This window comes from Bombus fervidus, chromosome 7 (assembly GCF_041682495.2).
Source record: "Bombus fervidus isolate BK054 chromosome 7, iyBomFerv1, whole genome shotgun sequence".
Lineage (NCBI taxonomy): Eukaryota > Metazoa > Arthropoda > Insecta > Hymenoptera > Apidae > Bombus > Bombus fervidus.
The window spans coordinates 9,089,797-9,106,203 of record NC_091523.1 but is presented as its reverse complement, the minus strand read 5'-3'; the positions used below and the strand labels follow the sequence as shown (position 1 = coordinate 9,106,203).

Genomic DNA, 16,407 nt, shown 5'->3' with positions numbered 1-16,407 from the left:
TACTCCGTAAGAATATAATCGATTTCTTGCGTGGCACGGAGAACGATTACGCGCGGATCTACTCGAATCGTTGCTCAATGAACGAGGTTTTCTTACGTACTCCCGTTCACGTCGATCCGAATGTGTGTGATGCACTTTTACCTTGCTACATAGAAACCAGCGATCTCTTACGGTCGATTTCCTACCTGCAAATTAATTTTCTCCTTTGTAATATCTGTGATATCTGTATTTTCAAACGAACGATAGAAAATGGCAATTAAGGTAATTCATTTTTAAATATGAATTTTAGTTCTAGCCATTAACTTTCTTATTTATTTCATTTTTATTTCGGTTCAGAATAATTTGAAAATTTGCATTATATATTAATTCAATGCAATGTACGGATAAAGAAAAATAATAATTCCATTTATTTAGGAAGCTTCAACATTTCTTAACGCGAAATGTCCTTCTGCACAGTTGGACATCTACCGATTTTCCTACGTTTGGCAGCCACGTGTTTTAACAGACTCGAGCTCGTGAGGTTGCAAGACGCAAAATCCGCAACTGCCTTAAGCTTCCAATTCTACAGACCAGCAGGACTCCCATTGTCCCAGCTTGGAAACTTAATTAACATTAGCAAACAGTCGTGTCATAAACATGCCAGTTCATATTGGCCGTTGTTGAATGTCTAATTTATTATCGTATACGTTTATGAACGTCAAATTTACCTTTAAAAGTGCCAATTACTAAGAATGTTGTTTGTATCAATTTTTCTAACAAACAAATTTTATTCTACACTTGAAAATTCTTTCGATTATTCGGCGAAACTTCGTGATATCAACGACGACTTTCAATTTCATTTTCATCCGAACGTGACGAGACGTCTGGTAACGTGGCGACGCTGTTTCGAACGAAACAATGGGGGGTCCTTCTTTTTCGAGATATTCCTCCTGTTTTCTTGCAAGTTGGCGCGATAAACGAAACGCCTGCGATCATTTTTGCGAGAATACCGCGGATCGTAACTGCACGACATCGTTTTTGGCACGATCCTCCTCGCTATCGTTGCGGAGAAAGCACGCTTGGCATAGTGCTTAAGCCGATAAAGGCGCCGGAGATTATTACAATAACTTTTCGCCGCTACAGACGCCGCTGTAAATTGTACGGATTGTTTTCACGCGAAATCACCGCCGTAAGATTTGCTTTCCCTTTTTTAGAGGAAGCGGAAGACGTCCTTAAGGGAATGGTAGCAAGTATAAGAAGAAATAATTTCATGATAGAAGGATGTTGTCCTTTGGGAAAATATAGCACAGAATATCAAAATAGTAGAAAATATAATATAAAATATTTATAATTAAAGATTCTGATTATTTTTGTATTTTTTAGTTGTCGATTTATTAACATATTGTTTGCAAATGTGAATGCATTTTGCGTTTAAATGACGATTAATAGGAATAAATAATTAAAGACTAATCACGTTCATTTTAATTGATCGCAATTAATATAGGCAGTAATTGGATATAAATTTAATTTCAGCGGATTAAGAGTGCTGTTGGGAATAGGGACCTCGTCACTGCCCATAATAAAAACGATATCACGTTTAAATCCACTATTGTATGATAAAGCTCGATTACTTTTTCGGTAAAAATTTTTTATTTATGTAGGCAATGAAATTTCCCAAGCGGAGACACACTAATCACGCGTCAGATTTATCATCCATTTATCAAACAGAACAAAACCAAACTCGCGGACCACATTTCACCAATTTTAACGAATTTTGCTCAAACGTCGAATTATGTGGTAGACTACAAGTCTCACTCGATATATTCAACGAGATCAAAGAAGCTTCTGAATTACGTATATAAATGTATAAAATTTCTCGGTAAGATCCACGAAATTCAAAAGTTTTACCGATAAAATATAGTTTTTGGCGTCTATAAAATATAAAATGTAAAAATATATGAAGGCATATATTAAACGCAAACTGAAATCAATCACACAGTAATAAAAAGAACAACTGTTAATTACCACAAAAAAAGAAAAAATGTTTAAAAGAGCATCACATGCCGTGACAATCGAATGCCTAGGTGCCAATTTCATTTAATTTCGTGGAAAAGCATCACAGGCGGGTTAAACGCGAAACGATAACGAGCAACGGGAAAGATAAATTGCTATACCACAAATTAGAGCCAGCTTTTCTGTCATAGCAGCGTGCACGAGACATAATTACAAGGAGCGAGTTCCAGCGAAAGAGACATTACCTGGTCTGAACGTCTTTGTGAACGTTTTATACGCTCACTGAATATTATACGTACACCGATGGTAAAATAAGGACCAGGCGCTCGTTCAAATCAGTTCGAGCGACGATGATTCGCCGTGGAAACTGCTATTACGGTCGAAAACACCGAAAATGTCCCGTAATTGCCGGCAACTTAACAAAGGCGCGCTTGAAATATTATGCAACGCAACTGGGAAGAAGAATTGTGCGAAAGAATGAAACATTTAAGTCGAAGGATAGGAAAATAGAGCGGATTTTGGATAATTTATAAGACGTTCATGGAAAATATCTTTACAAAGAAAATGAAGAAAGAAAATCTAAATCCAGGTTTGTTTCATCTTCCAATATTTCACTCACAAATACTATAGTGAATGTTTTACTTTTTAATATTTTGTATGTTTTTGCGTATGGACATTCTGTAATCTCATATATCTCGTTTCTGGAATTTTTCAATTTCGGAAGTTTGGTATTTTGATTAGAATACAGAGAAATAAATAGAAAGATAGAAATGTTTGAGACGTAGAGTTTTCAAGAAGCGTAAGGGATTTGCGAATGATTTTAATACGTTCAAAATAGTTTTATTTTCGACACTATAAAACAAGTGGTTTCGTAATACATTTTACGTAGAAATGTGCAATCAATGATCGCTCGACGACGAAAAATAAATAATTATCGCGTATTTTTCTCTCGTACATATACGAGATTTCTGGGATGAAATATTATTCGATACATTTAAACGTAGTTTATAGTAATCTTACATCGTTTAAACTCTATTTTTCTAATCTAATGAGTACTCATTCGAGTCGAGTATGATCATAATAGAAATTATTCCTTAAGTACACTTAATCTAGACATAAGTTTCTTAACTATCTTCGAAGCGTTACTATCTAATTTTAACTTGTATCAAGAAGTACAACAAAAAGGTTTTCCCTCTTCCTGTCTTTTTACGATAATATCTTACTCGTAAGAAACATCATTTGAAGTGAAACAGAAATTATTCACAATTTTTAAAAAGTCGAAGTTCTGTTCGTAACGTTGTTACGAGAAAAATCATCTGCGATATCACAGATTGTGTTGTCGTATTTTCTCATTGCTTGTCCACATGATTTCGTGGCGTCAACGCAGTCGAATCTTCTTCATCATGTTGAGAACACTGGAGCCAGGCAGAGGGCAGGTGGGGTAGAAATTATGACATCCTTGACCTTCCACGCCGGATATCAGTTGACCCATATGCGCCGCGAAGTGGTACCTCGAGGGCACTTCCGCCATCGTGTTCAAGCTCGTGTCCCTGAAAAGTTTCCATGAAATATTCATCGTTTGTACTTCCTCTTTCGCCAGGCCGGCGCAAGTATCAAAATGTTGCCCCGCTAGCGTAACGTTAATTAATGTAAATATTTAGCTAAATATTTATCACTGTTCCATAATTGGAAAGTAAACTTTAATTCTTGCAAATTAAAGTCCCTTAGCAAAGCGTCCGCTGCTCAATGAGTTCCGGAAAACTGCGGTAACGTTGAAACTTTGATAACTTGCAGTAGCTGTTCCTACGTAAACGCATGGTTTCCAAACGTATTTTATTAAAATGATCCTAGCTGTAGAATTACAAATTTTTTAAATAATATGATAAATGTACTATACATATATTTTTACTCAAAGTCTTAGGACAATTTATAGTTTTATTAAATTCTTGGATATTATTTGTCGATAGATTAATAGTTTGTAGTAGTTTAATAGTTTTCAATGAACTTGCTAATACCAAACATTAATTTATGCACTAGCTGGTTTCTTTATCGTATGGAATGACATTCAACGATTATTCGACATTTTCCAGTTTCTAAACAAATATAGCTGCCTTAACTTGATTGCAAATAATTACAATTAAGGTGGTATGGCGAAAATAAAATAAAACATACGTAAAAGTATTCTGATGTCAATAAAAGTAAACATCAATTTTGCCAAGAATTACCAGCTGTTCATAACAGTTACAAAAAAAGCAAACTAACACTTATTATTTAGATAAGTTTGACAACTCAACTGTTATTTAAAAGCTAATAGCTCTGTGCTACATTTATTTTTTATAACAAGAGCTAACATTATTTTTATATATTTTTATACCAAGCTATCGTGAAATTTCATCTCTGCAAATATGAAATATATAACGTCGTTACAAGAAATTAATTTAGCAATATTCGACGGTTGGTAAAAATCTCTTACTTTTTCTTCTTGTGAAAGCGAATAGATTTACGCGAATAAGACGAAGCAGGTGTCATATTTACGAGCACGTTTCGCAAGGGTTATGTCGCGGAAACTCGTTTCGAAACGATCGAAAGAATAATCGACGGGCGTCGACGGCACTGGCACGCACGAAATCGACTCCACTTTCGCAACGTTTGACCATGATAAACTGGTTGAGAACAAGCCGCATAAGAACAGGCACAAGGCGAGTTGCCTTTTACTTTCGATATCGACTGCTGTCTGTAAATACGTGCACCAGAATCGTTACGCTCGATGAAACCGACTGCAAATTGCACGAACCAGCCTTTCTCTGGTTCCGTCGTGTGCACCAACTCAGAAGAAATGTGGGAAAATTGGGAACCTCCGGTCGACGCTCGCCACGCGAGGTACTTCCGTTTCCAACTTTCGATTCCAGTAGATTTTACTATTTAATAAAGTTCTCCTTGCGTATATTATTTATTCGGATTATTTTCTGATATCTTTTAACGTTAACTGTGTCGTTATTATTGGAATTTTGGTGGCAATTCTGCTTTAGTGTTCAAAAAATTGAATACTTCCCTCCTTGTTTCTTTATAAGGATGTTTCATTTAGATCCTTTCCTCATATAATGTAATCGATGTAAAAAATCAATAATATAATCTCATATAATATTAATTGCACCGTTATTATTAGAATTTTGATGAATCCTTTTTAATATTCAAGGATTTCAACTCAGGTATTCCTGATTCCTTATAAAGACGTATTTTATTCATGCATCTTTTTTGAAACTTTTACTATCTAGTTGCGTGATCGAAAAGAATTATAATTAACGCGCATATCAACATAGAATCTGTAAATAATGGTTGTAAAGAAATGTTTCCATGGTTTCTAATCCTCGTTAGTATGTTATTTGTAAAAACAGAAACATCTTTATCTCTCACTTCGCTAAAAACCCTCGCGGAAACCCATCGCGTTTCATAAAATAAATTAATTCATAAAAATAAGTAAATTTACAAAATGAATTATCGCGATAATTTTAGTAATTATGACACAATTAAAATGTATATCAGAAAGAGATTTAAATAAAGAGCACATGCGAAGGAACTTCTATTAAATAGCGAAACGCGTAGGATCATTACATGATGATTAATGCATTATCCAATCATTGCTAGATTTTAAAAATTACAACATAGCTCACAAATGGATCTCTAACCAACAAATTAAATCGAAATACGTGAGAAAATTTATTAGATAATTCCAACATCTTCTCGATTTCAAAAATCGCCATATAGCTCACAAATATAATACACCACTCGTTGATACGCGACATGTTCTGGTGAAAAGAAGTTCAGACGCAAAAAATCGATTTTGAGTTCTTCGTGATTTTTATAGACAGAAGTCTCTTTGCAATAAAAGCAACCCCAATCTCGTAGAAAAATTATTCGCTTCACAACTCGCAATTAGAATCATATACAGTAACTACCATATCAAGTGTTTACAAGTACATATTCTTATTTTTCAATCAAGTATTTTTTTTATTATGTTCCATTTTCCTGGTCAAATCTCGTAATCATACGAAAGTACTATCAAATGATACGAAAATCTCGATATACTCGGACTTGATCAACCAGTACATAGACGCTATAATAAATACAATAGTGCGCAAATAACACTTACGTCCATTATATTAACAATGAGAATAGACAATTTGTAGAACTTTAAACGCGTTTATCACGAAGAGTCATTCTTGCACGTTAATCTCTTTTTACGTTAACCTTTTTTTCATATCATATATATGAAACCTAAAGAAGACACAACGACCCATAATATCCGCGACCGCAACTGCCGATGAAGAAAGGCATCCGCTATATCTTGTAAACGAAAATATGGGAACTCACGTTCGATCCTGCGGGAAGTCGGAAGAAGAGGGCTGATCGTCGTAAGAAACAGTTTCGTCACGCATGGCTCCTGAGGAAGACGTCTCGCGGCCGCAAAAGGGAAATCTCCCTGTTTGCCCGTTTACGATCGCAGCCTCGAGGCGAGCATAACGAGCAAACGCAAAACGGCTTCTTAGCTTTTCCATCTTGATCGGTTTAACCCGGAGCGGTTCCATAAAAATCGGCCTCGCTATGGGAACGGCGTTTACGCACGCATAAAAGTAAATATAAAGCACGAATCCTTCCGGGACGTTAACCATCACGATCCACCGTGACATCATTCCTTGTTGTCTGTTTAACTTTCGACTTTTCCCGCGTTCTTTTTATTTCCTTTTCCTGTTCGTTTGCGTGTATTTTAATTTGATGCTTCGTTGGGGAACGAGTGGAAAATTCGAGGGCAATGATCGAAGATCAGCCTTTAGATTTACTGTGAGCGTTTTAATTTATCACGTGTATTGATAAATGTGATCATAAATTGGATTTTGTAGATTGTCGATTTTAGTGCACAAATCTCTTTTCGATAGTATCAAAGCTGGGATATCAGATTAAGCATTGTATTCTTCACACATTTTGTATATTCTTTGGTGATTTCTTGACGTAGTTTTAGAAACCAATACTATTTAATGGCAGCTATGAATCTGTTTGAAACGAATATTAAGTTATACAAAGTTATGTTTCCCAATTATTTCAATTTTATTTATACGGATTTTCATGATTAAATTAAAGTATTAAAAAATATGTGAATTATGAGAAATTTGTACGTCAATGTTTCAATAATATCTATCATGTAAACCTGACAGAATTTTATCAATTCATTACCAAAAGCCATTCTTACTAGATATCAATTATTTAATTATTGAATTAATAACTCTAACGGAAGAAACAACACGAAAGGTTCGGGGCTTAATTTCTGTCAATTAAGCTCGACACGGTGGAAACGAAATTTAATTTCCGCGTGGAAAAGTAAAGAGCTGTATGTAATTTCGCAAGATGAACGGAAGCATCGTAGCCGAGCAACGACCGCGAATTAACCTTTAAAGCTGAGCTACCATTCTATTTCGCTGTTTTCAATCTCCGGAAAACAAGAACAAGAAAACGAAAGAAGAGAGATGTTTCTGCAACCAATTACGAAATGATATCATCGATTCTACCGATTACCGTCGCTTGTAGGGTCTAAGTGATGTAAAGAAAGATTCAGGGACAAGTGATGTTCAAATGAAATACGCTTCAGGCGTCGTAGAAAGTCGGAAGATTGAATAACCCGTGAAAAGGAAAGTGACGGATCGTTATAGCCACCGTCAACGTAGAAGCACATGGTCGTTCTCTTTTCGAAGCGGCTTACATAAGAGCAGAGGAACTTTCACGTTGTACTTCGACCTCCTGCTCACAGGAAAACCGCTGGCTCTTTAATGACCGGAAATAGTAACGTCTTGCAGCTAAATACCAGATCTCCGTACATTCTTCCCTGTTCTCTTTCTCTGCATCTTCATTCTATCTTGTGTAAATATTCGACCGAAATTTTATTTTTTATATTTATCATTCGCCAACTTCTAAATAAATAAATTTGGTATGAAATTTGGAAGAGGAATATCGAGGATATGAGATTATCCCAACTTTATAATACAGACAGTACATCTGCTATTTCTGAGAAGTTGGAATTTCCTACATTGCAGATTATAAACTTTACAATTCCAATCACGTCCACGAACACGGTTAGCATTTTCAAGCGCTCGTCGGGTCAGCATAACAACAGATGACGTGTGATAAACTTCGATCCCGGATTAGAACTCAACAATGGGTCACTGGATGATGTCCAGTCGGGACGTTGTGCTACGCACTCTCGACCAGGTACGCAGTAGACGCACCACGTGCAAGGCGACCACGACAGTTTGACAGTCACATGATTGCAAAGATACAGATTTCTACGTCGTAGAAAACGTTGACGAAAATATAGCCCCTAGACTGACACTTAGAATATAAGTAACACGTGCTTTGAGAAGAAGACAAGTCTCATACATACTTACTTTCATACTCTCTTACGTTCATAACTCTTTCATCACTCGCTCATCACTTACGTGTACAGTTACGTGCCTCACGATACAGATTTCAAACTTAGAGGAAAGTAGGCTCTTACATTCATACAACACACTTCAACACACACTACAAATCTCTTCAAATAAACATACAAAAGTCACAAACGAATTAGAACTCCTTAATCTATCTTCACTTTGAGCGTTCATATCGTTGAAGGTTCGCGACCCCAACCGAACTGAGTTTTCGATTTAACTGATCTCCACCTAGTTGAGAGGTAGCGACAAAGAGTATAGAAATTGTTCGCATGATTGAAAATTGCACCGTCACATCGTGTTACGAAATAAAATTCCTACTCTGTCAGTTCGGATTCCCAGCTCATAAAATTCAATTAAAGCTACAAATTACTCGAGTTTAAAACACATATCTACATCGCAGGAATCTGTGGAAGAGAAAACTAGATATTTCTCTCTTGATTTTAAATTCCACGTGTCCCACAGAGGAACAAAAAATTCCTGCTCATTTGCAGTTTCCAGTCCGAAAAATCCCGCATGACAATTTCTCTTTCAATCAATACCTGCATCTCGCGAAAACACATACACGCACAAAAGAAGAGAAGAAGAGGAAACAAAAACGTGAAATCCGCCCCAAATCTCGTTGAAACGCGGAGATTTGGAGCGAGATCGAAACAGCGCGAGCCCACCGCGCATCGTCGCGGTCAATATTTGGCCGGTTTAACATAACTTTGCTTTTAATAAGCGAGCAAAATGACCACCAATGGCAGCGGCGCGTGGCTGCGTTTCGCCTCTCGATCGTAAACGAATATTGAGAGATACTGCGGGCGTCATCCAATTTCAACGCGGCGAACCAGCGTCGCGACGTGCATCGTAACCTCCGTGCGCGATCGTTCAACGTCGAACGCTCGTTCATTGAAAATTGCGCAACGCGGGACCCGCTCAGCTCGCCATCCAATTTTCGATGACACGCTGCATCCTCGCGAGCAACGATATCGAACCTGACTGTTCGACTGCATCTGTTTAGCGAGATATCGAACTGACGTTTGTTTGGCCTGTGCGCTCGGCTTGTTGTTTCGCGCACCAGGATCAAGCTTCGACCGCGCTGATCGATATTCCGACGATCGAAGAGAGCATTCGGCGCGAACACTGCTCTATCGGTGTAATCTGCAGATTGGAAGGTAATCCGACGAGCTGACGTTTAATTCTCCGACAGGAGGGAGTGGAGTCCAGAGGCTGCATATTGTTGTTTATGAACGCTGTGCTCGATTTACGTATAAAGTATGGCTGATTTAATAAGGTTTCTAGGTGGCGCGAGATTGTAACGTTGTGTGAGTGTGTATGGCTATGTTTATTGTTCAATTAACAGTTCGCTATTGCGTAATCAAGTTGTTGAATCAATGATTCGTAACGTGCGTAAATTCTTCTGACGATTTTGTAATGAAGCAATCGTTTCTCTTGATCGAACGTTTTACGAATTTTTGTATAAAAATTGACGATCGTCGTTATCGGATACGTGGCTTGATTTAGAAGATATCGATAACTCGTAAGAACAATGTTTCGACATAAGCTACAATAGAATACAATCTTTCTATAAAAATTGAGAAACTCCATCAACCAATATCTCAGCTTGATGTTGAACATACCATAAAACAAATATGGAGACATTGGCAGCTAATAAAAAGAACAAGACCAACGGTTCGACACACAATCCACGATAGAATACGATTTATCTAAACGAAATTAGGAAGCAATTAGCTTGAGCTACCAGATACCATTGAACAATATCGAGACATTGATAGCTCGTAAACAGAACGAGGACAATAGTCCAACTCAGTCCAGGATGTAATATAAATTTCACAACGTGACATTGGCGGCTCTTATTATGGTTGCTGACCTATCGAGAATCTCATGATCCAGCGAATTCGCATTACTGTCGATGGTGATCGAAAGTGGAAAGTGAAAGTAGTGAACTGGAACGAGTCGATGATGAAAGTGGACGAGCTACGAGCGCCCTATGAGGTGTCGTAAAAGTTCCAGCACGAAACTGCCCCATCATCCCGGAGGTTTCGAACGTTAATCAACTCTGTCGAACGGTTCGCAAACGTTCTTAGTGTGTAATTGCTGTTTCTTCGTCATGATCTATTTCGTTTCTTTCACCCAGCTAAAAGCGGAACGTTTCGGACTACTTCTTACATAGCGGCCATCGAAAATGTATTTCCACGGAGGACTTGGAATATTGATGAACCACTACGCGGATGATTTTCTAATTGAAAAGAAAAGTTACTGCTCGGTTTATTAATGTTTCTAAGCGGTTCAGTGCAGTGGGCGACGGAATTTTTATGGAATATTAATTTGTAGATAACTTTATATGAGTGTTTAGACAGCAGGATTATGGAAATAGTAAATATGATCGATTGACAGCGTTTTATAGAAATTTATAGAGAAAGCTGTTAGTCCAATTTTATATTTTAATGATTGCTAGTTCTAGTGCTAAAAATTTGACGAAAGAATTTTTAACATCGAACACACATTTGAGCAAAATCAATGATCAAAATTGTTAAATAATTTATCGATCATTAATTTATAGGGAAATTTTAATCGAGCTATGTATTAATTTTTTTGTGGCCTTGGACTTATCTACTTAAGAGAAACAAACAACTCGTCGTTTACCTGATTAAGTTCAGCAGTGACCGTTCCATCTCACTCAGCTGATCCTGATGGACGGACGAGGTCAGTTCGCATATAAGCTTGGGCAAGCAAGCCGTCTTGATCGTCGTCATCATCTTCGCCCGTCGCGAGATCGCTGTAAAGTAATTTATATATAAGATGCATAACCTTTTCGAAATATCCCACCATTAACAAATTAATGCATATTTAATGTTTATGTAAATTAATTTATATTCTAGAATAGTATTTTTACGTATCTCTTTATGTAATCTGGAAATTAAGCTACGAATGTTTTTGCCTTTTAGGTAGATAATCTAAGTAAACAATTCTTACTCTTTTGCTCACCAACTTGTTTATTTTTAACGTTTATTTTGATCTGTTTATTATTTCCTTGCTTCAAGTTATATAGCCTTGTGATTAATACGAATTATCGGGTCTTTAAAGCGAGAAATGTTAATTAAATCGGACAGCTGGACCGTGGAATGTTTCGATGATTTTTATTCAATGATTATGTAAGAAACCTGGAGAAAATACACTAAGTGGATAATACTTGACAACAATATCGTAAAAACCTGCAAATTGTATTTTGTAAATATATAGCAAATAATAAAGATTTTTAAGAAATTCTATTAATTCGGATAGTTGACTTGTACACGACTAACGAAAAATATAATACATTCTGCATGCTGCACACAACACAAATAACGCCAAACAATTAACGATCAGAATATAAAAAAATGATCGCTTCAGGTAAAACTTCAGGTAAAAAATGTGGTAAATTTCTGGAATGAGGATTAAAGAATTTCTCTTACATCAATACGATAAATTTTTCTTTCAAATTGTTTGAAATCCAATTTGATGGATAAGAGGGTCCAATATTTTGTACGTTATGCTCTCTCGTTCACAGTAAGAATTTCCCCAATTTGATGACAATTATGGAACACAATTTATTCAACGAATTTAATGAACGTACAACGTGAGTCATTGTTGTCTCCACCTTGAATAAGGAATCATATAAAATTTGTACCAAATTTGTTGTTTCTGTAATTACTAAGACTATGCGAATACCTTTAACAAAACGAATATTAACTTTCACTGAGAAAGGAGAATAATACTTTACTTCTAATTATCTATAGCTCAACGCATTACAAATCAGTAATCAATCGAAGCTCTCCATCGAACTCAATCGAGCTCAAACTCAATCAGTAGCTTCCATACGAATAAATCAAATGGAATTAACACTTCCTTTAACATTCCGGGACGAAACCGCACACGAAACCACGATAAGAAAATCTGATGACTCGTTAGAATGCACAAGTACATTAGCATAACATTTCCGGAAATTACAATTACATTACGAACATTCGTTAGCGCGTCGATAGTCGAGATTTCTTAGTTTCTCCTGCGCATGTAAATTATTCCTTACCGTTTTCTTTCTCGTTATCCTTCTTCACCGTTGTCAAGGCTACCCTGTCTTCAGGAACCTTGCTTGCAGGATCCTCCAGACTTTTAACCGGTTCAGTGATATTTTGCCGAGACGATCGACCGAAAATCGAGAAGATCACGTAGCTGTAGTCACCGGCGAACATGAGGAACATCCCGAGGAATATCACGAGACGCACAGTGCTGGTATCCATAGCCATGCCGGCTGGCGTCCTTGTAACGTCACGTCCGCACCGATCGACGATCCTCGATTCACTGCGGCCTCTACCGATTCAAGGACTGGATCGGAAGAACACGCCGCGCGACTGGATTTGCTGTTTGATCTTTAGTCCTCGCTCTGCTACACCTAATATAGCCGTCGATTAAGACGCAAGGTCTTAGAAGGATTAAAAGGCGAAGAGGGTTATATTACCGATACTAATCTTCGTATTAGAATTATGGCGAGGACAAGAGTCCCCAATAAATCGACGTCGTCATGAAATTACAGTGGCTACAAAAAATATTACTGCGTACCATTGTTGTTTAGAACGTAACGTCGGAAGCGTTTACACTGCGTCGGAATAAATTAGAACGAAAGATCAAGCCGATAATAAATAATCACGGACGCGAGACGAGGAGATTGTCCAAACAATAGTTCATTACAACTATCAGGGGATTATTAGGGCAAAAACAATTATTGCCTGGAACTTAACGTTGAAGCCGTTGGAAACAAGCGTATTTATCGTAGTATTTACGTACTAATTAATTGGGTCTAAATATACTAAGTTTCGTATGATTTAATAATATTTTCGTATGACTAGGAAAATTATACCAAGTTATAAGAGTTTATTATAACTCAAAACCAGGTTGACGAAACAATCTTAATATTTAATGTAAGCAACGGAGTAAATAAATCGAGGCTGTACTTTTAAATTTTGTACGGGCGCGAACAATTAGAGAGAAATTAGAACGAATTAACGTCGAGCACGGTGAATATCACACGTGATGGTAGGATTTGTAAATTGCAAAGCGAGATCGCGTAAGTGCGTAGGCTGAGCGCAACTCACCGATTTATGCCGTATACGTGCTCTTCGTCTAATTGGAGAATTTTAGATTTTTGTGCAAGCAGCGATCAAAACCGCGATCAAACAGCATTTTCGACAATGAAACGTGAGATGTCAACGACGACGATGAAACGGAAAACAGTCACCGGCCGTCGTTGACAGCCTTGACAGTTCAGTGAGCTGTTGCTAAGCCGTCGAGCCACCGAACGTTGCCGAAGATAGAATTGTAGAATCTTCGAAATTCGAAGAACAATAGTCGACTGCTCGAGGATGATATAAAAACAGACGCAATGGTTTCGAATGTTGTGATGCAAACACTCGGCGCTAGACAGAGGCACTCGGATTGCTAAAGCAGCAACAATTATTGTCTCGAATTTATCGTTGGTATCGTTGGAAACGATTGTTATTTATTGTAGCAATTACTTAATTAGGTCCAAGTATATTGAGTTTCGCATCGTTCAGTGATACTTTCATATGACGATAAACATTTGATACCTTGAGAATGAAATGTAAAACCTTCAGGCTCCTGTATACGTTGAAACACGTTGCTATGCATGCGTCGACACCTGCGTTTCATGAAATCTGCATCAATTCCGGTCTACCAGATTACCGATTCTCCTCAGTTTGTGATGTGATACCAATGTCGAAGCATGCGCGCTACAATGTCTGATTATTCTCCAAATATTAATTGTCAATAACAGAGGGCAATATTGACTGCAAAAAATAAAGAATTAAAGATTAAAAAGAAACGAATAAAGTGATCATTAATTAATTAATTAATTAAGAGAAACAGGTTTTCTAATGTTACGTTATTAAGAGAAGTAAACACGAACGAACCCAACGACTATAGAAATTATTTGCCTATGGATACCAGATGGAACCAGGTCTCTCAAGGATTAGAAAACAAAATACAATGATGGGAGCCTACTGTAAACTAACTGATGATACGCGTTACACGTCGAAACTTGCGACCCGATCGGTCCAGCTAAAACGTGATTCTGATTCCTACATCGATACAAGTTGCTTCTGATACGCATATATTGTAACATGTATCATGCATCGCAACATGTTTCAACGTGTATAGGGGCTAGGGGTCTTTATAGAGAAACTTTTTATTGGGAAAGAAGGATATGTGCAAATACTTTTTGTAGCTACCGTAATCTTTCGTAATGCCGCCTGATGTGCAAGTTACATAGTACTCGTATATCTGCAGCTTTCAATTTTTGCTTTGCTTCTTTATGAACATGTTTATCGCACTGTAATGTGGTAATGCAATGGTAATTAAGAATTTATTTCTGGCGATTATTAATCGATAATTCCTAGAACATACGGGTTCAATTAAATACTATAGTCAGTTAGAATTCTGAGTTGAAGATAGGAATTTCTGTACAGTTGCTACTTTGGATATTTTTATATTTTCTTTAATGATAATTAAATGGGATAGTATCAGCATTGTTAGAAAATATTTAATATCGATTGGAATCAACTTTAGTATTAATCTGTTAGTATAACCCATTTAGTTTTAGTGTTTTTCTTATGGACATAAGGTTATTCCAGTAGGTGAAAGAAATTCTTATACAATTATTGCCTAAAATAATTTGTACTTCTAGTAATAATTAAACAGAAATATGTTAAACAATGTTGATTAATATTTAATAATTACTTGTCGACAAAATTAGATGTATTAAGGTCTCCGTAAGAATTTGAAAGGAAAGCGTTTAAGTTATGCAATAGCCATGTTACAACGCCTTAACCCGATTTTTGCGAGCATGTAAATACACATACAGCGAAACAATACGTACTCGTGAGAAGCATCGACGACGTGCTAAGCCCGTGGCCACGGATCGTCAACTTTCAACGTGGAGGATGTTATAGCAGAACTTTCGCTCTCTGTTCACTTCCACTTTCTTCGATGCCGTGTGTCGCAATGCCAACGCAATCCCGAACGATGAAACACTATACTTAAAACTGAACCACACAAGTCAAATTTTTCCAATACTCCTCCGAATCGGATTCTTCCAAATTCTTCTCTTTCTTTGTTTAAAATTTAATCGCTGCAAAACTGGTTTGTAGTCCGCGGAATGCACTGAAACACTGCTCCGTTAAAAGTGAAATCACTGACACGAACACGAGCGGTAACAAAGCTTTCTAAACTCTAATTAATGCTATACTCGACACGGGCACAAACTTACGAGAAATTATAGCGTTTTGATTAAATAATAGAATTTGATAGGTCAAGTACAAAAAGTTATGTGTGTATTCGATGACGAATGCGTTCCGATTGGAGGAATTCAGCGACGCTGCCGCGGTCTACCGACGTCGCGGAATGACTGTGAATGATTCGAAACCACGGCCTACGGACCTAACGAGTTGTCAGTGAAAGTTGGACACTCGGCCGCAACTCGCAGCGATCGGATCGGCCGATCTTGTACCGTGGTTCGTTTATTCGCCAGTTTGTCTGGCGAGAACCGGTGCGAACACCTAACAACCATTTTTCACTTTGTTCTGATAGCGCACGAGTTCTATATCTTATCGGATAAAACAAGTACAGATTCGTATTTAATCGGCTTTCCACTTAATATGAATTTATTAATTAATTTATTAATTCCGTATTGTTTCTTTTCCTCTAGATACAGTATTTCTAGTAATCTCCAGTTTTAATTGTTAATATATAGAATATTACATTTTTAATGGAAATGTTAAGTATGGAAATTGTTAGAAACAGTATTCTTTTCAAATCAAAAACTATTTACTCTAATTTCTTTCTACGATACACGATACTGGAAAAGTAGAACATGGAATTT

The 16,407-nt window shown here is 37.0% G+C and overlaps 1 protein-coding gene across 1 annotated transcript; it reads right to left on the bottom strand.

Moving 5' to 3' along the window:
- Positions 1-2,810: 2,810 nt before the first annotated feature.
- Positions 2,811-15,954, bottom strand: Geko (geko). Its single transcript, XM_072007963.1, has 4 exons — positions 15,406-15,954; positions 12,544-12,906; positions 11,121-11,253; positions 2,811-3,542 (listed from the first exon to the last, which is right to left on the bottom strand). The coding sequence occupies exons 2-4, from the start codon at positions 12,758-12,760 to the stop codon at positions 3,371-3,373; spliced, it is 522 nt and encodes a 173-aa protein (XP_071864064.1). The 5' UTR covers positions 12,761-12,906; positions 15,406-15,954; the 3' UTR covers positions 2,811-3,370.
- Between the last annotated feature and the right edge of the window lie 453 nt (positions 15,955-16,407).